Source organism: Ranitomeya variabilis, chromosome 1, assembly GCF_051348905.1.
Source record: "Ranitomeya variabilis isolate aRanVar5 chromosome 1, aRanVar5.hap1, whole genome shotgun sequence".
Taxonomy (NCBI): domain Eukaryota; kingdom Metazoa; phylum Chordata; class Amphibia; order Anura; family Dendrobatidae; genus Ranitomeya; species Ranitomeya variabilis.
Genome location: NC_135232.1, coordinates 730,834,560 through 730,858,787, shown reverse-complemented (window position 1 = coordinate 730,858,787; position 24,228 = coordinate 730,834,560). Strand labels below are relative to the sequence as shown.

Here is a 24,228-nt window from a genome sequence, read left to right as displayed (position 1 = left end):
GTGAAATGTATTGGTGTCTGTGATACCTGATCAGATGAACTCCTTCAGTGCCATCAGACGTACCATAGCTCCCCTTAGTGGCGGAGCCACAGTACTGCAACGACCAGGACTCTGGGGCGCTGCATAAACATTTAGTGGTGCTTTTATAGGCACTAGTTTCTCTCATTTAGGTGTCAGCACAAAGCACTTTATGTCTTTTGTGAAAAGGTACAATGGATGTCATATGAACAGTGTGTTGTGCTTTTATAGCCATGTAGCCATTTAGAGGATAAAAACTGAGACAAAAATACCTTTTATGAGCTAAGCAGTTGAATAGGACTCTGTGGGCCTATGTGCCTATATGTACTGCACAATTGCCTCTTGTGCAGCTGGTGTTTTGCTCTGAACTTGATCAAATTGATCTATACAATATTGGCAGTGTTACACCAGTAGGAGCAAAATTCTTAAAGGGAAGGTGCCACCAGTTTTCTTGTAGTTTGTTTTTTTGTGAAATTAAGCTTAAAATAGTAAATAAAATGTATTAATGCAATGTTTGCACTGCTTGCAAACATTTCTATATGAAAAATATTATATATTTTCTTACAAATATATATATTGACCACTAGGGGGAGCATTTTCCGTTTTAGACCTCAAGCAGCTATAGTGAGACTTACCAGCTTTACTGTTAGCTGGAAAATCTGGGCAGTAACTGCTGACATCAGCATTTCCCTCCCCTTTTGGGTGGTCTAATATCCCTGGGGCAGAATGAAGAGCAGCATCACAGGGCAGAGCCATTTTGTGTGTTTATTTAGTACCCCCCTATTGAAATTATTTAACCCCTTAGTGACAGAGCCAATTTGGTACTTAATGACCAGGCCAATTTTTACAATTCTGACCACTGTCACTTTATGAGGTTATAACTCTGGAACGCTTTATCGGATCCTGCTGATTCTGAGATTGTTTTTTCGTGACATATTGTACTTCATGTTAGTGGTAACATTTCTTCGATATTACTTGCAATTTTCAAAATTTGGATTTTTATGCCCTTAAATCAGAGAGATATGTCACAAAAAATAGTTAATAAATAATATTTCCCACATGTCTACTTTACATCAGCACAATTTTGGAACCAAAATTTTTTTTTGTTAGGGAGTTATAAGGGTTAAAAGTTGACCAGCAATTTCTCATTTTTACAACACCATTTTTTTTTTAGGGACCACATCACATTTGAAGTCATTTTGAGGGGTCAATATGATAGAAAATAACCATGTGTGACACCATTCTAAAAACTGCACCCCTCAAGGTGCTCAAAACCGCATTCAAGAAGTTTATTAACCCTTTACGTGCTTCACAGGAACTGAAACAATGTGGAAAGGCAAAAATGAACATTTAACTTTTTTTTGCAAACATTTTGCTTCAGAACCATTTTTTTTTATTTTCACAAGTGTAAAAACAGAAATTTAACCATAAATGTTGTTGTGCAATTTCTCCTGAATACGCCGATACCCCATATGTGGGGGTAAACCACTGTTTGGGTGCACCGCAGAGCTTGGAAGAGAAGGAGCGCCGTTTGACTTTTTCAATGCAGAATTGGCTGGAATTGAGATCGGATGCCATGTCACGTTTAGAGAGCCCCTGATGTGCCTAAACAGTGGAAACCCCCACAAGTGACCCCATTTTGGAAACTAGACCCCTTAAGGAACTTAACTAGATGTGTGGTGAACACTTTGAGCCCCCAAGTGCTTCACAGAAGTTTATAAAGTAGAGCCGTGAAAATAAAAAATCGCATTTGTTTACACAAAAATGATATTTTCGCCCACAAATTCTTATTTTCACAAGGGTAACAGGAGAAATTAGACCACAAAAGTTGTTGTGCAATTTCTCCTGAGTATGTTGATACCCCATATGTGGGGGTAAACCACTGTTTGGGCGCACCGCAGAGCTTGGAAGAGAAGGAGTGCCGTTTTACTTTTTCAATGTAGAATTGGCTGGAATTGAGATTGGACGCCATGTCGCATTTGGAGAGCCCCTGATGTGCCTAAACAGTAGAAGCCCCCCACAAGTGACCCCATTTTGGAAACTAGACCCCTTAAGGAACTTAACTAGATGTGTGGTGAGCACTTTAAACCCCCAGGTGCTTCTCAGAAGTTTATAACGTAGAGCCGTGAAAATAAAAAATCGCATTTTTTCTACAAAAATGATCTTTTTGCCCCAAAATATTTATTTTCACAAGGGTAACAGGAGAAATTAGACCACAAAAGTTGTTGTGCAATTTCTCCTGAGTACATCGATACCCCATATGTGGGGGTAAACCACTGTTTGGGCGCACTGCAGAGCTTGGAAGAGAAGGAGTGCCGTTTTACTTTTTCAATGTAGAATTGGCTGGAATTGAGATCGGACGCCATGTCGCGTTTGGAGAGCCCCTGATGTGCCTAAACAGTGGAATCCCCCCACAAGTGACACCATTTTGGAAACTAGACCCCTTAAGGAACTTATCTAGATGTGTGGTGAGCACTTTAAACCCCCAGGTGCTTCACGGAAGGTTATAGCGTAGAGCCGTGAAAATAAAAAGTCGCTTTTTTTTTTCAAAAATGATCTTTTTGCCCCCAAATTTTTATTTTGACAAGGGTAACAGGAGAAATTAGACCACAAAAGTTGTGCAATTTCTCCTGAGTGTGATGATACCCCATATGTGGGGGTAAACCACTGTTTGGGCGCATCGCAGAGCTTGGAAGAGAATGAGTGCCGTTTTACTTTTTCAATGTAGAATTGGCTGGAAATGAGATTGGACACCATGTCACGTTTGGAGAGCCCCTGATGTGCCTAAACAGTAGAAACCCCCCACAAGTGACCCCATTTTGGAAACTAGACCACTTATGGAACTTATCTAGATGTGCGGTGAGCACTTTAAACCCCCAAGTTCTTCACAGAAATTTATAAAGTAGAGCCGTGAAAATAAAAAATCCTTTTTTTTTCCTCAAAAATGATTTTTTTAGCCTGCAATTTTTTATTTTCTCAAGGGTAACAGGAGAAATTGGACCCCAAAATGTATTGTGCAATTTATGCTGAGTAGGCATATGTTGGGGTAAACCACTGTTTGGGCGCATGGCAGAGCTCGGAAGGGAAGGAGCGCCGTTTTGGAATGCAGACTTTGATAGAATGGTCTGCGGGCGTTATGTTGCATTTTCAGAGCCCTTGATGTACCTAAACAGTAGAAACCCCCCACAAGTGACCCCATTTTGGAAACTAGACCCCCCAAGGAACTTATCTAGATGTGTGGTGAGAACTTTGAATGCCCATCTGCTTCACAGAAGTTTATAATGCAGAGTCGTGAAAATAAAAAAATATTTTTTTTCCACAAAAAAGATTTTTTAGCCCCCAAGTTTTGATTTTCACAAGGGAACAAAAGAAATTAGACCCCAAGAGTTGTTGTCCAATTTGTCCTGAGTACACTGATACCCCATGTGTGGGGGGGGACCACTGTTTGGGTGCACGGCAGAGCTCGGAAGGGAAGGAGCGCCGTTTTGGAATGCAGACTTTGATAGAATGGTCTGCGGGCGTTATGTTGCATTTGCAGAGCCCCTGATGTGCCTAAACAGTAGAAACCCCCCACAAGTGACCCCATTTTGCATTTTGGAAACTAGACCCCCCAGGGAACTTATCTAGATGTGTGGTGAGAACTTTGAATGCCCAAGTGCTTCACAGAAGTTTATAATGCAGAGTCGTGAAAATAAAAATAAAAATTTTTTTCCACAAAAAAGATTTTTGAGCCCCCAAATTTTTATTTTGACAAGGGTAACAAGAGAAATTGGACCCCAAAAGTTGTCCAATTTGTGCTGAGTACACTGATACCCCATGTGTGGTGGGGACCACTGTTTGAGCGCATGGCAGAGCTCGGAAGGGAAGGAACCCCATTTTGGAATGCGGACTTTGATAGAATGGTCTGTGGGCATTATGTTGCGTTTGCAGAGACCCTGATGTACCTAAACAGTAGAAACCCCCCACAAGTGACCCCATTTTGGAAACTAGAGCCCCCAAGGAACTTATCTAGATGTGTGGTGAGAACTTTGAATGCCCAAGTGCTTCACAGATGTTTATAATGCAGAGTTGTGAAAATAAAAAATATATTTTTTTTCCACAAAAAATTTTTTTTAGCCCCCAAGTTTTTATTTTCACAAGGGTAACAGGAGAAATTGGACCCCAAAAGTTGTCCAATTTATCCCGAGTACACTGATGCCCCATATGTGGGGGTAAACCACTGTTTGGGTGCACGGCAGAGCTCGGAAGGGAGGGAGCACCATTTGACTTTTTGAGCGCAAAATTGGCTGTGGCGTTTAGAGACCCCCTGATGAACCTAAACAGTGGAAACCCCCCAAATCTAACTCCAACCCTAACCCCAACACACCCCTAAGGCTTCTTTCACACTTCAGTTGTTTGGCATCAGTCAGCTCCGACATAGTGACGGATCCGTCACAATTGTTGAGAAAACGGTATTAACGGATCCGTTTTTTTGACGGATCCGTTACTTGAGGGTTGTCTGGGAACAGTATCTACTTTTTGGAGCATGCGCAATTGAAAAAGCGGATTGGGGCGACGGATCCGCCGAAATGACGGTAACAACGGATCCGTCGCCCATAGGCGGCCATTCTATGGAATGACGAACGCGACGGATCCGTCGCGAACCGCCATTTCGGCGCAGACAAAAAACGTTACAATGGCCGTCAATGTCTAGATGACGTCCGCCAAATCTCGACGGCTCCGTCACATGGCGGATGGAACGGACGACCATCCGCCACAATCCGTCGCTAATGCATGCCTATGGGAAAATAGCGGAACCGCCAAAAAAAATGGCGGATCCGCTATTTGATGAAAATGGCGGTTTCAGACTGACGCCAAAAGACTGAAGTGTGAAAGAGGCCTAACCCTAATGCCAACCCGATCCATAATCCTAATCACAACCCTAAGGATAATCGCAACCCTAACCTCAAAACAACCATAACCCTAATCAGAACCCTAAATCCAACACACCCCTAATCCTAATCTCAACCCTAACCTCAAACCTAACCCTAATCCCAATACACCCCTAATCCCAACCCTACCCCTAACCCTAATCCCAAACCTAACCGTAATCCCAAACGTAACCCTAATGCCAACCCTAATCCAAACCCTAATCCCAACCCTAACCCTAACTTTAGCCGCAACCCTAGTCCTAACTTTAGCCCCAACTCTAACTATAGCCCTAACTTTAGCCCCAACCCTAACCCTAACCCTAAATTTAGCCCCAGCCCTAACCCTAAATTTAGCCCCAACCCTAACCCTAAATTTAGCTCCAACCCTAACCCTAAATTTAGCCCCAACCCTAACCCTAACCCTAGCCCTAACCCTAACCCTAGCCCTAGCCCTAACCCTAACCCTAACCCTAGCCCTAACCCTAACCCTAACCCTAGCCCTAACCCTAACCCTAGCCCTAACCCTAACCCTAATTTTAGCCCCAACTCTTCTCTCCTGCCGGCCGACAGATGGCAGCAGAGAGCGGGCGCACTGCGCATGCGCCCGCCATTTTCTTTCTATAGGAAGAAGCCGGCCGGCAGGAGAAGACACAGGAGGACCCAGGGACACCGGTAAGTATGATAGGGTCCCCGAATCCCCCTATTTCTCTGTCTTCTGATGTGCGATCACATCAGAGGACAGAGAATTACACATCACTTTTTTTTTTTTTGCGGTCGCCGGTAAACAGTTAATTACCGGCGATCTCAAAACAGGGGTCGGTAAAAACCGACCCCGATCATGTTCTTTGGGGTCTCGGCTACCCCCAGCAGCCGAGACCCCAAAGATCTCCCAGGTGCCGGCCGGCGGGCGCACTGCGCGTGCGCCCGCCATTTTTAAGATGGCGGCGCCAATGGGGAGCCACGAGGAGCACCGGGGGAGACAGGTGAGTATCGGGGGGGCATCGGGGGCGACCGGGGACCCCACTTCTCTGTCCTCTGATGTGCGATCACATCGGAGGACAGAGAAATTAAATGGGAAATCGCGTTTTTGGGTTTTTTTTGCGATCGCCGGTAAATGGTTAATTACCGGCGATCGCAACTCGGGGGTCGGTAAAAAACCCCCGAATCATGTTCTCTGGGGTCTCGGCTACCCCCGGTAACCGAGACTCCAGAGAAAATCCGACTCTGGGGGGCGCTATTCACTTTTTCCACAGCGCCGTTAATTAACGGCGCTGTGGTTTAAGTACCCTTAGCGGCTGCCGTTAAAAGGCGTATCGGCGGTCGTTAAGGGGTTAATGTGTAGTACTTTTTTATTTGTTTTGTCTTTCCACCTGCACCTGATGGTTTCATGGTTTTAATGTACTGTATATTAATAAAGTTGATTATTTTTATCTTAAGGTATCTCTACTACAAATACTACTACAGTGCTAATTAGTGTTGAGCATTCCGATACCGCAAGTATCGGGTATCGGCCAATACTTGCGGGTATCGGAATTCCGATACCGAGATCCGATACTTTTGTGGTATCGGGTATCGGTATCGAAACAACATTAATGTAAAAATGTGTAAAAGAGAGAATTAAAATAAAAAATATTGCTATACTCACCTCTCCGACGCAGCCTGCACCTTACCGAGGGAAGCGGCAGCGTTCTTTGTTTAAAATTCGCGCTTTTCTTTCCTTTACGTGAAGTCCCGGCTTGTGATTGGTTGCGTCGCAGTCACATGGGCGACGCAACCAATCACAGCAAGCCGTGACGTAATTTCAGGTCCTTAAGGATTTTAAAATTACGTCCCGGCTTTGTGATTGGTTGCGTCGCAGTCACATGGGCGACGCAACCAATCACAGCAAGCCGTGACGTAATTTCAGGCCCTTAAGGATTTTAAAATTACGTCCCGGCTTTGTGATTGGTTGCGTCGCAGTCACATGGGCGACGCAACCAATCACAAGCCGTGACGTCACGGGAGGCTGGACACGCGCGCATTTTAAAATGCGCGCTTGTCCAGCCTCCCGTGACGTCCTGGCTTGTGATTGGTTGCGTCGCGGTCAACCAATCACAAGCCGGGAGGCTGGACACGCGCGCATTTTAAAATGCGCGCTTGTCCAGCCTCCCGTGACGTCCCGGCTTGTGATTGGCGCGCGTGTCCAGCCTCCCGGCTTGTGATTGGTTGACCGCGACGCAACCAATCACAAGCCGGGACGTCACGGGAGGCTGGACAAGCGCGCATTTTAAAATGCGCGCGTGTCCAGCCTCCCGGCTTGTGATTGGTTGACCGCGACGCAACCAATCACAAGCCGGGACGTCACGGGAGGCTGGACAAGCGCGCATTTTAAAATGCGCGCGTGTCCAGCCTCCCGTGACGTCACGGCTTGTGATTGGTTGCGTCGCCCATGTGACTGCGACGCAACCAATCACAAAGCCGGGACGTAATTTTAAAATCCTTAAGGGCCTGAAATTATGTCACGGCTTGCTGTGATTGGTTGCGTCGCCCATGTGACTGCGACGCAACCAATCACAAAGCCGGGACGTAATTTTAAAATCCTTAAGGACCTGAAATTACGTCACGGCTTGCTGTGATTGGTTGCGTCGCCCATGTGACTGCGACGCAACCAATCACAAAGCCGGGACTTCACGTAAGGAAAGAAAAGCGCAAATTTTAAGCAAACAACGCTGCCGGTTCCCTCGGAGAGGTGAGTATAGCAATATTTTTTATTTTAATTCTTTCTTTTACACATTAATATGGTTCCCAGGGCCTGAAGGAGAGTTTCCTCTCCTTCAGACCCTGGGAACCATCAGGAATACCGTCCGATACTTGAGTCCCATTGACTTGTATTGGTATCGGGTATCGGTATCGGATTGGATCCGATACTTTGCCGGTATCGGCCGATACTTTCCGATACCGATACTTTCAAGTATCGGACGGTATCGCTCAACACTAGTGCTAATATATACTAAGTGTATAACAGCTACTAATACTACTACAGTGCTAATATATACTAAATGTATAACTAATACTAATACTACTACAGTGCTAATATATACTAAATGTATAACAGCTACTAATACTACTACAGTGCTAATATATACTAAATGTATAACTACTACTAATACTATTACAGTGCTAATATATACAAAATATATAACTAATACTACTACGGTGCTAATATATACTAAATGTATCTCTCTCTACTACTAATACTACTACAGTGCTAATATATACTAAATATATCACTGCTATTAATACTACTACAGTGCTAATATATACTTAAAGTATCACTACTACTAATACTGCTACAGTGCTAATATATACTAAATGTATCTCTACTGATAATATTACTAAAGTGCTAATATAAACTAAATTTATCTCAACTGCTAATACTACTACACTGCTAATATGTACTAAATGTATCACTACTATTAGCACTACTAGAGAGCTAATATATGCTAAAAGTATCACCACCACTAATACTACTGCAGTGCTAATATATACTAAATGTATCACTACTACTAATTCTACTTAAGTGCTAATATATACTAAATGTATCTCTACTACAAGTACTCATACAGTGCTAATATATACTAAATGTATGACTACTACTAATATTACTACAGTACTACTGTATACTAAATGTATCATTACTACTACTACTTTTACAGTTCTAATATATACTAAATGTACCACTACTAATACTACTGCAGTGCTAATATATACTAAATGTTTTACGTCTATTAATACTACTAGGGTGCTAATATATACTAAATGTATCACTACTACTAGTACTACTACAGTGCTAATATATACTATAATACTATATACTATAATATGCACATTGTGACTTAATGGAGTGTCATTTTTAGGGGTCGACAGATAAGTATTTATTATTCATTATTATAATTAGACATTTTTATAGCGCCATTTATTCCATGGCGATTTACATGTGAAAAGGGGCAATTATAGACAAGTACAATAAACATGAGCAAAAAAGAAGACACACACAAGTACAGGAGGAGAAAGGACCCTGCCTGCGAGGGCTCACAGTCTTCAGGGGATGGGTGAGGATACAGTAGGTGAGGATAGAGCTGATTGTGAGGTGGTTCAGTAGACTGAGGATCACTGCAGGCTATAGGCTTGTCGGAAGAGGTGGGTCTTCAGGTTCTTTTTTAAGGTTTCTGTGGTAGGCGAGGGTCTGATGTGTTGGGGTAGAGAGTTCCAGAGTATGGGGGAAGCACAGGAGAAGTCTTGTATGCGGTTGTGGGAAGAAGAGATGAGAGGGGAGTAGAGAAGGAGATCTTGAGAGGATCGAAGGTTGCATGTAGGTAAATACTGGGAGACCATATCACAGATTTATGGAGGAGTCAGGTTGTGAATGGCTTTGTATGTCACAGTTAGGGTTTTGACCTGGAGCATCTGGACAATAGGAAGCCAGTGAAGGGCTTGGCAGAGAGGGGAGGCTGGGGAATAACGGGGAGACAGGTGGATTAATCGGGCAGCAGAGCGTAGGATGGATTGGAGGGGTGCCAGAGTGCTAGAGGGGAGCCCAGAGAGTAGGAGGTGGCAGTAGTCAAGGTGGGAGATGATAAAAAAAATCACAGAGAAAAAAGCAGAGATGGTTACCTGTGTCTGTGAGCTTTTACTCAATATTTAGCGTAGGACCCGCAAAATGTAAGGACCCTTGACGCGGGTTGCCGGCTTACGTATTGAGGCCCCAATATACACTATGTTCCAAATTATTATGCAAATTACATTTTTATCGGATTTTCCTAAATGGTTGGTGCAAATGACAGTCAGTCTAATAAAAGTAATCACCCATTAGAGTATACATCAAATTTTATTGAAAAAACCTCCCAATGATAACAGTATAATCTCCAAAATGAATAAAAACTAAAAATGCACTGTTCCAAATTATTAGGCATAGTAGAATTTCTAAACATTTGATATGTTTTAAAGAACTGAAAATGCTCATTTGTGGAATTTGCAGCATTAGGAGGTCACATTCACTGAACAAAAAAGCTCTTTAACGCCAAAACATCCTAATAGCCAAGTTACATGATAACATAGGAACCCATCTTTGATATCACCTTCACAATTCTTGCATCCATTGAACTTGTGAGTTTTTGGAGAGTTTCTGCTTGTATTTCTTTGCATGAAGTTCGAATAGCCTCCCAGAGCTGCTGTTTTGATGTGAACTGCCTCCCACCCTCATAGATCTTTTGCTTTATGATACTCCAAAGGTTCTCCATAGGGTTGAGGTCAGAGGAAGATAGTGGCCACACCACGAGTTTATCTCCTTTTATGCCCATAGCAGCCAATGACTCAGTGGTATTCTTTGCAGCATGAGATGGTGCATTGTCAGCATGAAGATGATTTTGCTCCTGAAGGCACATTTCTGCTTTTTATACCATGGAGGAAAGTTGTCAGTCAGAAACTCTATATACTTTGCAGAGGTCATTTTCACACCTTCAGGAACCTTAAAGGGCCCCACCAGCTGTTTCTCCATGATTCTGGCCCAAAACATGACTCCTCCACCTCCTTGCTGACGTTGCAGCCTTGTTGGGACATGGTGGCCATCCACCAACCATCCACTACTCCATCCATCTGGACCATCCATGGTTGCTCAACACTTATAAGTAAAAAAGACTGTTTGGAAATTAGTCTTCTTGTATGTGTGGACCCAATACAACCATTTCTGCTTGTGAACACTGTTTAAGGGTGGCCGAATAGTAGGTTTATTTACCACAGCAAGCCTTTGAAGGAGCCTACACCTTGAGGTTCGAGGGACTCCAGAGGCACCAGCAGCTTCAAATATCTGTTTGCTGCTTTGTAATGGCTTTTTAGCAGCTGCTCTCTTAATCCGATGAACTTGCCTGGCAGAAATCTTCCTCATTATGCCTTTATCAGCACAAACACATTTGTGCTCAGATACAGCCACAAATCTCTTAACAGTACGATGATCACGCTTAAGTTTTCAGGAAATTTCTAATGTTTTCATCCCTTCACCAAGGCATTGCACTATTTGATGCTTTTCAGCAGCAGAGAGATCCTTTTTCTTTCCCATGTTAATTGAAAACTGTGACCTGCTTAATAATGTGGAACATCATTTTTAAGTAGTTTTCCTTTCATTAGAATCCCCTGGAAAACAAATTATCACATGTGTTTAAGATTGATTTCAGTGATCTATTGAGCCCTGAGACACAACACCATCCAAGAGTTTATTTGAAAAACAAAACAATTAAATCTTTATGACACTTAAATCCAATTTGCATAATAATTTGGAACACAGTGTAAACTAATACCTTACATACATTGATATGTGTTATTTTTGTACTTTATCTTGCAGGGCGCAGTTGGACCAAGATGGCTCTGTAAACTGTAGGCCTCTATTCACACAGCATGCATTTTGTAGCACTGGGCGGCCCGCCTGTATGTGCATTAGTAATAGGCTGTAGACCAGATGCTCTGCATTGCCTGTGTGAACAATGCCACATACAGACTATTATCGCTTATCTTTCTGTGCACTAATGCCAAACAGCCAACACTGGATTGAAAGTGGTTGTTTCATCGGTATTTTTTGCACCTGTTTTTTGCCATCATTAATCGGGTCCGATGCGCCCTGCTGGTGCATTTGTTTGGAGGCTTCAGCAGGTAACCATCCCTGCTTTTTTCAATTTTCTGGAGGATTTTTAAGTCCTCTTTTTGTGTCGGTGAGCTTTTACTCAAGGTGGGAGATGATAAGAGCGTCCACTAGTGTTTTTGTAGTTTCGTGGTCAAGGAAAGCGCGGATCCGGGAAATATTTTTGAGTTTGAGTCTGCAGCAGGAGGCAAGGGCTTGGACATAAGGCTTGAAAGAGAGGGCAGAGTCAAGGATCACCCCGAGGCACCAAACATGTGGGACTGCGGAAAGTGAGCAGCCATTGACATTGATGGATAGGTCTGGTGGAGGAGTAGAGTGAGATGGGGGAAGTACTAAGTTTCTGATCACTGGTAATCCCACTACAGTGCTAGGGCTCCCGTCACCATGAGAATGGGGGTGTCCCATGTCCACAGCTTAAATGGAGCTATGATTGCATGTGTGACCACTGCTGTCATTATACAGGAGACACAGAAGCCCCATATTTGTTATCATTAAATATAAATATAAGGGGTGCACCCCTGTGTCAATAATGAAGCAGGGTGCAAAAACCTAGTCTGTGAGATAAACTTGGAAAAGCAAAAAAGAGAAAAGACTAAACCAATAATGGTATGCACACCCATAAATAGTACAAAAAAATCAACCAATTTTATTTACACCTCAAAAAGACAAACACAGAATAAAACCATTTAAAAAAGGCCTGAATGCAGGGCCAGTAACACTCACCCCTATGTGTATAATATATGATGCAACATAACCATAGTATAAGTCACAAATACCCATCAAGATCAATGATGTACATATTTGTTATCAGTGGTGTCTTACTGCCAGTTGTAGATTGTGGTAACATCGCTTTATTCAAAGCCGCCATGCTTTCAGATTCTCAAATGTATTCTTCAAAATTACATCTGTTTATATGTGGGTGTGTGAAAATAATAAAGACAATCTACTGCCGCTCCTGGACAAAAATGATGGTTCCTTAACTTAATATTTTGTGAAGCAATCGCAGACGATTTCTGTGCCTCTCACTGACACTTCTGCCCCATCCACAGGTATTTTGTCAGGTCCTCATGACCAGATGACTCCTTGTGTCTTAGGCATGGAGGCATCTTCTCCGCACTACAGGTCTCAGCTCCTTCCACAGATTATCTGCAGGATATAGATCTGGGCCATAGAAGCTTCTTCAGAAGAGTCCGATGCTTTGCTCTTGTATGTTCTTGGATTGTTTTAGCTGTTTTGGTTTATTATCTTGTTGGAGTAGCCATGACCTGCGATCAGACCGAGCTTCCTGACAATGGGCGGCACATTTGGCTCCATAATGCCTTGAAAGTCTTGAGATTTCATTTTACCGTGCACAGATACAAGACCCCCTGTGTTAGATGCAGCAGAGTAGCCTCACAACATCCCTAAGTCCCTCCATGTGTGGCAGCAGGTACAATGTTCTTTTCTTTGTATTATTTTTGTGTATGTGAACATAGAGCTGATGTGACGCCAAAAAGCTCCAGTTTTGTCTCCTCCGTCCACAAGACATTTCCCCAGATTCTTGTGGCTTGTCAATATGCATTTTGGCAAATTCCTGTCTGGCTCTTTATGATTTACTCAGGGTCGCCATCAGGGCATTACTGCCCTTACTGGTGTATGGGGCCCGATGATGAGAGGCCCCCTCTGTTCTGCTCACTGGGCCCGAGCGGCAGTAACTGACCGCGCGTCCTCCGACGCATGATCAGTTAAAATCTGTTACCATGCAGGAGATTCCTTCTGCACAGTAACAGTTAACAGCCTCCAGCCAATCACAGGTCAGCAGCTGACGTCAGCGCACATGTCGCCGACGTATGACGTCACTGCGCTTCAGCCAAATCGGAGAGGCGGTCCGAGGACACACCGCAGGAGCTCAGCCAGGTAGGTAAAATCTTTTTTTTTTTTTTTTTTTAAAGCCGTGGTATGGGGCATACTATACTACTATGGGGGGGGGGGGACGAGAAGAGGATGCATGTGCCTATAGGGATGCTCCATTATACTATGGAGTGCATTATATCCCTATGGGGACGCTGCATTATACTATGGGGTGGAGCCTGGGTGGAGTCTCAAGGGGGTCCCGAAAATTTTGCCAGTATGAGGCCTGAAATTCCTAGTGGCAGCCCTGAATTTACTGTTCGCAGTGGTTTCCTCCTCGGTCATCTTCCATGAAGTCGACATCGGCCAAGACAGTGACGGATGGTGTGATTTAACACTGATGGACCTTCACGTTGGAGTTCACCTTTGATCTCTTTGGAAGTTGTTCTGGGCTCGTCTTAGCTGCCATTCATATTATCCTTCTCTTCAATTTCTCATCAGTTTTCCTCTTGTGGCCATGTACAGAGAGCTTGACTACCGTCCCATAAACCTAACACTTCTGAATAATATGTGTAACTATAGTAACCTGAACCTCCGGCTGGGAGAAGACGTCTTATAGGCTTTTTCTTTAACATGTTTGTCTATGTGTCTCTATAATCTCCTGAAACAACTCTCTCCTCAGCTTTCTTTGGTCCAGGTTTATTGTGGTGCACACCATGATAACAAACAGCACAATGAACACTTTTCACCCTATAAATAGTCAGACTGACTGATTACAAGTTTGTAGACACCTCTGATGCTAATTACAGAACACACCTATGTCCCTATGGTCAAATTATTGTTGATCTTTTCTAGGGAATCATCATTTTTGGCCAGGCCATTTTCATTAGCTTGTTTGTTTTACAATTTTTTGTTCAACCAAAATTCACAAGCAAAAAAAGCAAAATATGATTCTCATTAGTATCAGGTGACTGCCCGTCGACCTCCATCAACAGCATCAGGTGACTGCCCATTACCTCCATCACTAGTATCTGGTGACTGCCTGTGGACTCCATCATCAGTATCTGGCGATTGCTCATCACCTTTGTCTTCAGTATCTGGTGACCATCTGTCACCTCCATCTTCAGTATCTGATGACTGCCCATCATCTCCATCATCAGCATCTCATGACGGCCTATTGCCTCTATCATCAGTACCTGGAGACTGCCTGTCACTTCCATCATCACCATCTGGTGACCACCTGTCACCTCCATCATTAGTACCTGGTGACAGCCTGAGGCCTCCATCATTAGTATCTGGTGATTGCACATCACCTCCATCATCAGTATCTGAGGACTGCCCGTCACCTCCTCCATCAGGATCTGGTGACCGCCTGTTGCCTCCAGCATCAGAGTGGAGGATGACACCAGAGAGATCACACAGATCCTACCATTGCCACCACTTGTGAAGGATGATACCAGAAAAATCACAAAAAATCCCTCCGCTGCCACCAAATGTGATAAACCCGCACCTCGCCACCCCACTTGATGTCACTATTATGTCAGTGAGATCACGTGGTACGCTGTCCTCACTTGCACCAACTTGATGCTCCGCACCCTCTGGGGACATGTAAAGTCAGCTTGGCACAGTTTTACACAGACTCCTCCTGTCCACACAGGTCCAGGGAGACACGGAGAGTGAGAGGATGTCCACACAGTCACTGACGTGGCACCACACTCACTCACAACCCTAACAGGCTGAGAGGCCTCTTTCACTAGCACCTGTGAAACAGAAAGTGGCCAGCACGATGGACTGCCACCAGTTTTTTGTCAGATATAAGCCTGGTCCATTAACGGCATTATATTGGGCCAGAAACCAACCCCGGTAGCTCGGGAAGTTAAACTGAGAAACAGACGTATGGATTTGTGGATCGAAATAAAAGAGCAGCCCAAGGTTGAATTATATATTTAATCACCTTAAAGGCACACTAGACAATACACGATGGTTACACGTATACAATGGTCAGATATGCAAACACAGATAGTGGTAGGACAAAAGATATCAGCAGAATACACAGTATGTCAATTACTGGGTGATGTTAGATCATGGGTTCTCTGTGCCGCAAGAGGCCATGAGCTGCGAGCTGGCTCCTAGGATCTTCACAGCATGCTACTCAACACAGCACCCACTGTCAAAGTGGACCGCAAACATCACAGAGAGAGGGACCACATGGACGTGCATTAGTCTTTATTCCCCTCCTGCCCTCTGAGCTGAACCTAAATTCCACCAACTTGCCTCTGCGGCTGCAAATTCCAAAACCATTGAAAGATCATAAGTTCACAACTCCTTTCTGGACAGTCCTAGGGCTACATTTATGGAGCCATCGGATCCAGCCTGGCCATTGCTATGCGCTAAGACCAAACACAGGTTTGCTATCTGATTTCTACTGGCTGTTCTTTGTATCTTCATACCCCTGGGTGCTAGAATGGGTCAAGACTCAGGCGGCCATAAGCCATGTTCTGGGGATCTTGGAAATATAACCGGTATGTGGCCAGAACATACGGTAAGTCCATATTCTCCTTATGAAATCATAGCTGACTCAACAAAGCAGTGGATCCACAAGGCAAGCAAGGCTTTTGCTCTGGTCTGAGCTGACAGAAGGTGTAAGATCTGTCACTTATAGCCTTTGAGGCTTAACTCCCCTGCTGAGCTAGCTGCACACTGAAAGGGGTATTACAATCCCATGCCACATAGGATACAAACGATTGGCATGAAATTATACCTTCAATATTCTTCACAATTAGTATCTGTTGATTGCCCGTTACTTCCATCATCAGTATCTGGTGACCTGGCCATGGTCTCCATCATCAGTGTTTGGTGACTGCCTGTCACCTCCACCATCAGCATCTCGTGGCTGCCTGTCAACTCCATCATTAGTATCTGGTGAACGTCCGTCGCCTCCATCATCAGTATCTGGTGACTGCTCCTCACCTCCATCATCAGTATCTGGTGACTGCCTGTAGCTTCCATCATCAGTATCTAGTGACCGCCTGCCACCTCCATCACTTGTTCTCGTCACTTGTACACAGATTATGGAGGATCACGCGAGGAGGTTGTACCAAACATCTTGGAGAACTGTATCCTTCACACAGGCTGAGGCTTCTGTGGATCCTCCTGTCTCTTCATGCGATCCCAGACAGATGGGATAATGGGAGATCAGGGATCCGTGGGGTCGGATCAGCACTTCCAGGACTCCTTGTTTTTAATGACATTGGCTAGATGTTTGGGGTTGTTGTCCGGCTGTAGAATAAATCTGGAGCCAATCAGATGCCTCCCAATGATGTTACATGATGGGTCAGTGTCTCCTGGATTTCTCAGAATTGTGGACACCATTAATCTGGACCAAATCCCCAACTCCATTTGCTGAAATGCAGTCCCAAACCTGCAGGACCCTCCACCGTCTGTACCAGCTTCTGCAGACCCTCATTATTGTGTAGGAACAAACTGCTTCTGTTACAGCTGAATGTGTCACATTTTACTCCTGTAAATATAAGGGTGAATGACCTCGGGGAGATCAAAACATCCAACACCGCGGAGACACCATCACGTGTTTCTCAACGCAGTGATCCAGAACACTGCCCCCCATCCCTAAAGGGAAATATGCAAATGCATGTAGAAAAGCCGCGGAGACGTGTTTCTCAACGCAAGCAATGAATAGCCAGGTCTTTCACCGGGAAGGAACAACCACGGGAAGGGCAGCATCCAATAAAGGAAAACCACCTATGCCAAAACAAAACATCCAACACCGCGGGGAAGGGCACATGATGGTGTCTCCGCAGCTTTTCTACATGCATTTGAATATTTCCCTTTAGGGATGAGGGCAGTGTTCTGGATCACTGCGTTGGGAAACACGTGATGGTGTCTCCGCGGTGTTGGATGTTTTGATCTCCCCGAGGTCATTCACCCTTCTGTTTATAGTCTTTTCACCAGGCACTGCTCCTAATAGCCAGTTTCCTACTCCACACTGATGAGGGGCAAATACCCCGAAACAGCTGTCTGTGGATGGATACTATGTTTTGGCATAGGTGGTTTTCCTGTATTGGATGCAGCCCTTCCCCTGGTTGTTCCTTCCCGGTGAAAGACCTAGCTATTCATTGCTTGCGTTGAGAAACACGTGATGGTGTCTCCGCAGCTTTTCTACATGCATTTGCATATTTCCCTTTAGGGACGGGGGCAGTGTTCTGGATCACTGCGTTGAGAAACACGTGATGGTGTCTCCGCGGTGTTGGATGTTTTGATCTCCCCGAGGTCATTCACCCTTCTGTTTATAGTCTTTTCACCAGGCACTGCTCCTAATAGCCAGTTTCCTACTCCACACTGATGAGGGGCAAATACCCTGAAACAGCTGTCTGTGGATGGATACCATGTTTTTGCATAGGTGGTTTTCCTTTATTGGATGCTGCCTTTCCCGTGGTTGTTCCTTCCCGGTGAAAGACCTGGCTATTCATTGCTTGCGTTGAGAAACACGTGATGGTGTCTCCGCGGCTTTTCTACATACATTTTACTCCTGAGCGCATGTATAAATGTCAATAAATGTATGTATATGTGTGTATAGAGGTGCATATGTGTAGATATATATTGCCTGTAAGTGTGTGTGCACATGTAATATAGAGCCTCTGCAGATGTATGCCTCTGCAGATGTCTAAACGTGTGCGTATAATATTGTACGTACATGTATAAATGCCTATAAGTGTGTATACAGTATGTGTGCATGTATATATCTGTGTATATATGAATATGTATCTATCTATATAATCGTCTAAGGGGTACTTCCGTCTGTCTGTCTGTAACGGAAATCCCGCGTCGCGACCAATCAGTGACAGGCACAGTCCCGCCGCAAATTAGTCCCTCCCTACTTCCATCCAGTCAGTGCCCGCTCCATACTCCCCTCCAGTCAGCGCTCACACAGGGTTAATGGCAACGTTAACGGATCGCGTTATGCCGCGGGTAACGCACTTCGTTAACGCTGCTTATTAACCCTGTGTGACCAACTTATTACTATTGATGCTGCCTATGCAGCATCAATAGTTAAAAGATCTAATGTTAAAAATAATAAAAAAAATAATAAATCATGCTATTCTCACCTTCCGTTGTCCACCGATGTGCGTGATGCTGCCGCCAGCTTCTGTTCCCAGTGATGCATTGTGAAATTACCCAGATGACTTAGCGGTCTTGCGAGACCGCTAAGTTATCTGGGTAATTTCGCAATGCATCACTGGGAACGGAAGCTGGCGGCAGCATTGCACGCATCGGGACATGTTCAGTACATGCCGGAGGGTGAGTATATAACTACGGTATTTTTTATTTAAATTCTTTTTTTTAACAGGGATATGGTGCCCACTGTTATGATCCTTAGTGGTTGAGGATCACAATTACTCCAGCAAGGTGACTAAACATAGGACAAGCTCTAGGGAGGTGGAAAACTGGACTGACCGCAAAACTGAACCTATCCAACCACACTAGAGGCAGCCGGTGAATGTGTCTAAAATCCTAGACGTCTCGAGCCAGCCTGAGGAACTAACTACCCCTAGAGAGAAAGAAAGACCTCTCTTGCCTCCAGAGAAATAATCCCCAAAGATATAGAAGCCCCCAACAGATAATAACGGTGAGGTAAGAGGAAGGCACATACACAGGGGTGAAAGCAGATTCAGCAAAAGAGGCCCACTAATTCTAGATAGCAGAAAATAGAAAAGGGGTCTATGCGGTCAGCAAAAAACCCTTACAAAATATCCACACTGAGATTTCAAGAACCCCCACACCAACTAACGGTGTGAGGGGAGAAACTCAGTCCCCTAGAGCAACCAGCAAGTAAGAAATCACATTTTAACAAGCTGGACAAAAAACATGATGAACGCTGATAATCAGAAACTGAACAAACAAAAACTTAGCTTGTCTTGGAGAGACTGGGAGCAAGGTAGTCACCAGGAATCTGAAGAGCACTGAATACATTGATAGCAGGCAAGGAACTGAGTATCCAGGTGGGCTAAATAGGAAACCAACCAAGGATAACGAACCAGCTGATAAAGCCAACCTGCAGAAAGACAACACTACACAGTACCGCTTGTGACCACTAGAGGGAGCCCAAAAATAGAGTTCACAACAGCCCACACTGTTATATAGTACTTGGGCTGTGTTATATACTGCGTGGCTACTATATACTATGTGGGCTGTGTTATATACTGCGTGGGCTGTGTAATATACTGCGTGGGCTGTGTTATATACTACATGGGCAGTGTTATATACTGCGTGGGCTGTGTTATATACTACGTGGGCTGTGTTATATACTACGTGGGCAGTGTTATATACTGCATGGGCTGTGTTATATAGTACATGGGCAGTGTTATATACTGCATGGGCTGTGTTATATACTACGTGGGCTGTGTTATATACTACGTGGGCAGTGTTATATACTGCGTGGGCTGTGTTATATACTACGTGGGCAGTGTTATATACTGCGTGGGCTGTGTTATATACTACGTGGGCTGTGTTATATACTGCGTGGGCTGTGTAGTATACTGCATGGGCTGTGTTATATACTGCATGGGCTGTGCTATATATTACGTGGGCTGTGCTATATACTATGTGTCTGTGTTATATACTACGTGGCTGCTATATAGTACGTGGCTCCTATATACTACGTGGCTGTCTGTGTTACGTGGGCTGTGCTATATACTATGTGGCTGCTATATACATACATACATATTCTAGAATACCCGATGCGTTAGAATCGGGCCACCATCTAGTAATAACTATATGTGTGTATATAAATGTGTGTATATGTATATACACTCACTGGCCACTTTATTAGGTACACCTGTCCAACTTCTTGTTAACACTTAATTTCTAATCAGCCAATCACATGGCGGCAACTCAGTGCATTTAGGCATGTAGACATGGTCAAGACAATCTCCTGCAGTTCAAACCGAGCATCAGTATGGGGAAGAAAGGTGATTTGAGTGCCTTTGAACGTGGCATGGTTGTTGGTGCCAGAAGGGCTGGTCTGAGTATTTCAGAAACCGCTGATCTACTGGGATTTTCACGCACAACCATCTCTAGGGTTTACAGAGAATGGTCCGAAAAAGAAAAAAAATCCAGTGAGCGGCAGTTCTGTGGGCGGAAATGCCTTGTTGATGCCAGAGGTCAGAGGAGAATGGGCAGACTGGTTCGAGCTGATAGAAAGGCAACAGTGACTCAAATCGCCACCCGTTACAACCAAGGTAGGCCTAAGAGCATCTCTGAACGCACAGTGCGTCGAACTTTGAGGCAGATGGGCTACAGCAGCAGAAGACCACACCGGGTACCACTCCTTTCAGCTAAGAACAGGAAACTGAGGCTACAATTTGTACAAGCTCATCGAAATTGGACAGTAGAAGATTGGAAAAACGTTGCTTGGTCTGATGAGTCTCGATTTCTGCTGCGACATTCGGATGGTAGGGTCAGAATTTGGCGTAAACAACATGAAAGCATGGATCCATCCTGCCTTGTATGGAGCATCTTTGGGATGTGCAGCCGACAAATCTGCGGCAACTGTGTGATGCCATCATGTCAATATGGACCAAAATCTCTGAGGAATGCTTCCAGCACCTTGTTGAATCTATGCCACGAAGAATTGAGGCAGTTCTGAAGGCAAAAGGGGGTCCAACCCGTTACTAGCATGGTGTACCTAATAAAGTGGCCGGTGAGTGTATATCTGCATGTGTGTGTATAAATGTCTGCTAGTGTGTGTATGTTATTAATTATTATTATTGTTATCTTTGTGCACGTTTTCAATTATTTTATTTGTAGTCAGCAAAACTGTCTCCTTTGTTTGTCACATTGTTGCGAGAGACTGAATTTTCCTCCATCTCTTTCTAATATCTGGAACTTTACATAATGTAGAAAGAGGGAAAACATCGACTAAAGCCGAACACGAGTATACAGCGATGTCTGCAGTTATCACTGGGCTGCTGAGGTATCACCTGGACTTTTCTTCTTGTTATTGCCGTCTGCCGACGCTTTTGGGATAATATTCAGCATCAGTCTGAAAGGGTTAACTCCACCTGGATATTTTTAGTGGAATATTCCATTCTAAGCCGGGAAGAGGGGGGCTTCACATGTAGAAAAGAGCAGGGAAAAATTTGATCCATGAAAAGTGCAGCTGAAACATGAGAGGGACGTTTCCTCACTTGTGCCACATTCGCACTTTTTTGCTGGGTCTCACGTCTTCTACGCTGTTGCTAGGAGACTGAAAATCTGGGTACCGGCCTGATGTGTTTCTATCTCCGTCTTGGGAAATCACTTACTGCTACTTACTAATCAAGGCAACATCGGAGCAATAGCTAATGCCAGAAAATGGGGGGCACTGAAAATAACAATGATGGAAATATCACCCCCGCAGAATAAGGGTTAGACAAACATTTCTGCATAAATTTCATTCCATTTTACATTAGTTGTTATGTTATGTCTTTTTCTCTTCTCTAACATAAAATAAAAATATTTAAAAATATAATGCAACACAAATATCCAAATATTACATTATTATTATTATTATTATTAATAAATATTGCAGCAAAAGCAAAGAGATGTCAGTGAATCTAGCGGAATGATGATAAATGAGCAAACACTGGGAAGAAGGAGTCCAGACTACTGAATGGGTAGTTAGAAGTTCAAAAGGTTTTGTTTATTTTTTTGCTGGGGGATCGGCAGAAGAAAATAAACAAATAAATAAAAATATTAAAATATGTATATATATATTTATATATTTCCCCCTAAAAAAGTTGAAAAATGGCACAAAAACATTTTTTGGTAACATTTATTTTATAATTTTTTTCTAAATATTTTTATAGTTAACTTTAACCAAATTATTTAGCTTTTAGATTTTTTTTACTTTTTTTTTCAATTATTTTTAAATTTAGAATATAATTTGAGTGTAGAGCTAATTTATTTGTTCACATTGGTAGCTGATGGGTCCTCCTATTTTTATCTCAAAACAAATTACTTAATTTTATGCCATAAATGTAAGCAACGCACATTGGTGTAACACACCTGTTACTATAGTCTTCTGTTGAGATGCAGCGTTGATGATGATGATGATGATGATGATACTATATTTGAAACTTTCCCACTCACTCATCTTCCACCCTTCCACCCCGCTGTAGCCTCCACACCACCAGAGCTACCTGCTATCAGAAGCTTTCCATTTGGTGGGAGCCCAGAAATTCCCTGAAACTGGAGACCTCAAGAACCTGAAAACTTGGGAGCTTCTCTAGACGTGCTCCACCAAGTGGGATGTGAAAACCTTCTGGTATTTGCTGCCATGTTATATAATAGGTTCTTACCCTGCACAGCATCAAGATGTGGGGTGCAGCCCCGAGCATACAGCTGGCAGTGGGGTGCCCATGCTTGTCCAAGGAGATGCGATGCCAGAAAGTGACCCAATTGTCCTACTCATCGGTCTGTCTCAGCTTTCTTGTATGACCAGAAGACAAAACCAGAGAGTAATTTCCATGGTCAATGTATCAGCTCTTCCAAAGTATCTCCGAGAAGACAATATCACAAGATGTCACATTGCAAGTCTTAGCTGGTGACTGGATGTAAAGCTGGAGGTGATCTGCTCAATCACATAAGACTTTTCCTTCTCACGCCACAGTAACTTCTTCTGGATCCACACTTCATTCTGGATCAGCTTGAATCCTTCAGAATAGAAGAAAAAGCCAAGAATATCAGATAAGAAGTTCACCAAGGAGCAACTTCCCTCCAGGCTGTTGGGTTGTGGGGTCTGTGTGTCAGTCAGGGAGAAGAGCAGCTTAGGAGATGTGTGTGGTACTAAGGATTTAAGAAGCAATATTCAATAGCTATATCTTCTCCTCTCCCTCCCTCCCGTCACTGGGAATCCCAGTACACCCCTCCTGCTTCACTAACCCTTTCACTGTAGCAGCACATGCTCGGCGTCTTACTTTCTTAGTACTTGTCATTAAGGTTCCTTCTCTCATCTATTGGGTCTGATATCAGGGAATGAGAAGCTCAAGGTCTTCATACGAAAATCTACCACAATAAGCAATGATCATTGATGTACCAAATCGATCTGCACTCATTCAGTTCCATTTGCAGGGAGCAATGATACATTGTGAGACCGAATGATCTTTAGTGGGATCTCTCGTCCCCCGTACAGCTGTATTACAGGCTGACGCACCACAAAAAAAAATTGTTATTAAGATTCATTTGCGCATGGAGATTGGCCAAATGTCATCAATTGGGGATCACATTGGGAAGAACATAACCAAGAGAACATGGCAGGAACTTCAAAACCAGAAGCCACTAAGTCCAAACACCTTTCTGGAGGATTCATACAATGAAGTGGTCGGACAGGAAATTCCTCTTTATGTGAAGGATCAGAGTCACTTATATATTAACCCTACAAATGTCTCTTGCCTGTAGTGAGAACCTTCTCCATCACTTTGCCAGGGTTATGGGACCTCAAAAAAGTTGTAAATGTCATTATAAATTTGTGTAATGGGATTGGTGGTTGAGCTGAATGAATCGATTCACAAGATCCTAAACCAGGGATCACGTCAGCGATCCATTGTCACTGGGCTGGAGCCCTGCAAAATGCCACCTACCTGTTGGTGGCACTAGTACTGATTTGCAGATCTGGCGCAACATCATTATTGTGGCTTCATACCCACAGCACTAATCGGTAGAGGCGCTGGTAGGTAGGAGGCCGTTCTTGCCAACTTCTTATCGGCTGCTCCAGACTTCTGACATGGCCGCTGATTACATGGT

General features: G+C 43.8%; 1 protein-coding gene across 1 annotated transcript in view; it reads right to left on the bottom strand.

The window, feature by feature from the left end:
- The window catches only part of TUNAR (transmembrane neural differentiation associated intracellular calcium regulator), a 53,156-nt gene extending 29,898 nt beyond the window's left edge, over positions 1–23,258 (bottom strand). The window contains exon 1 of the mRNA XM_077250107.1: positions 22,785–23,258. Within this exon, the coding sequence (XP_077106222.1) occupies positions 22,785–22,823 (39 nt within the window). The 5' untranslated portion in view covers positions 22,824–23,258. The remainder of the gene's footprint in view (positions 1–22,784) is intronic.
- Between the last annotated feature and the right edge of the window lie 970 nt (positions 23,259–24,228).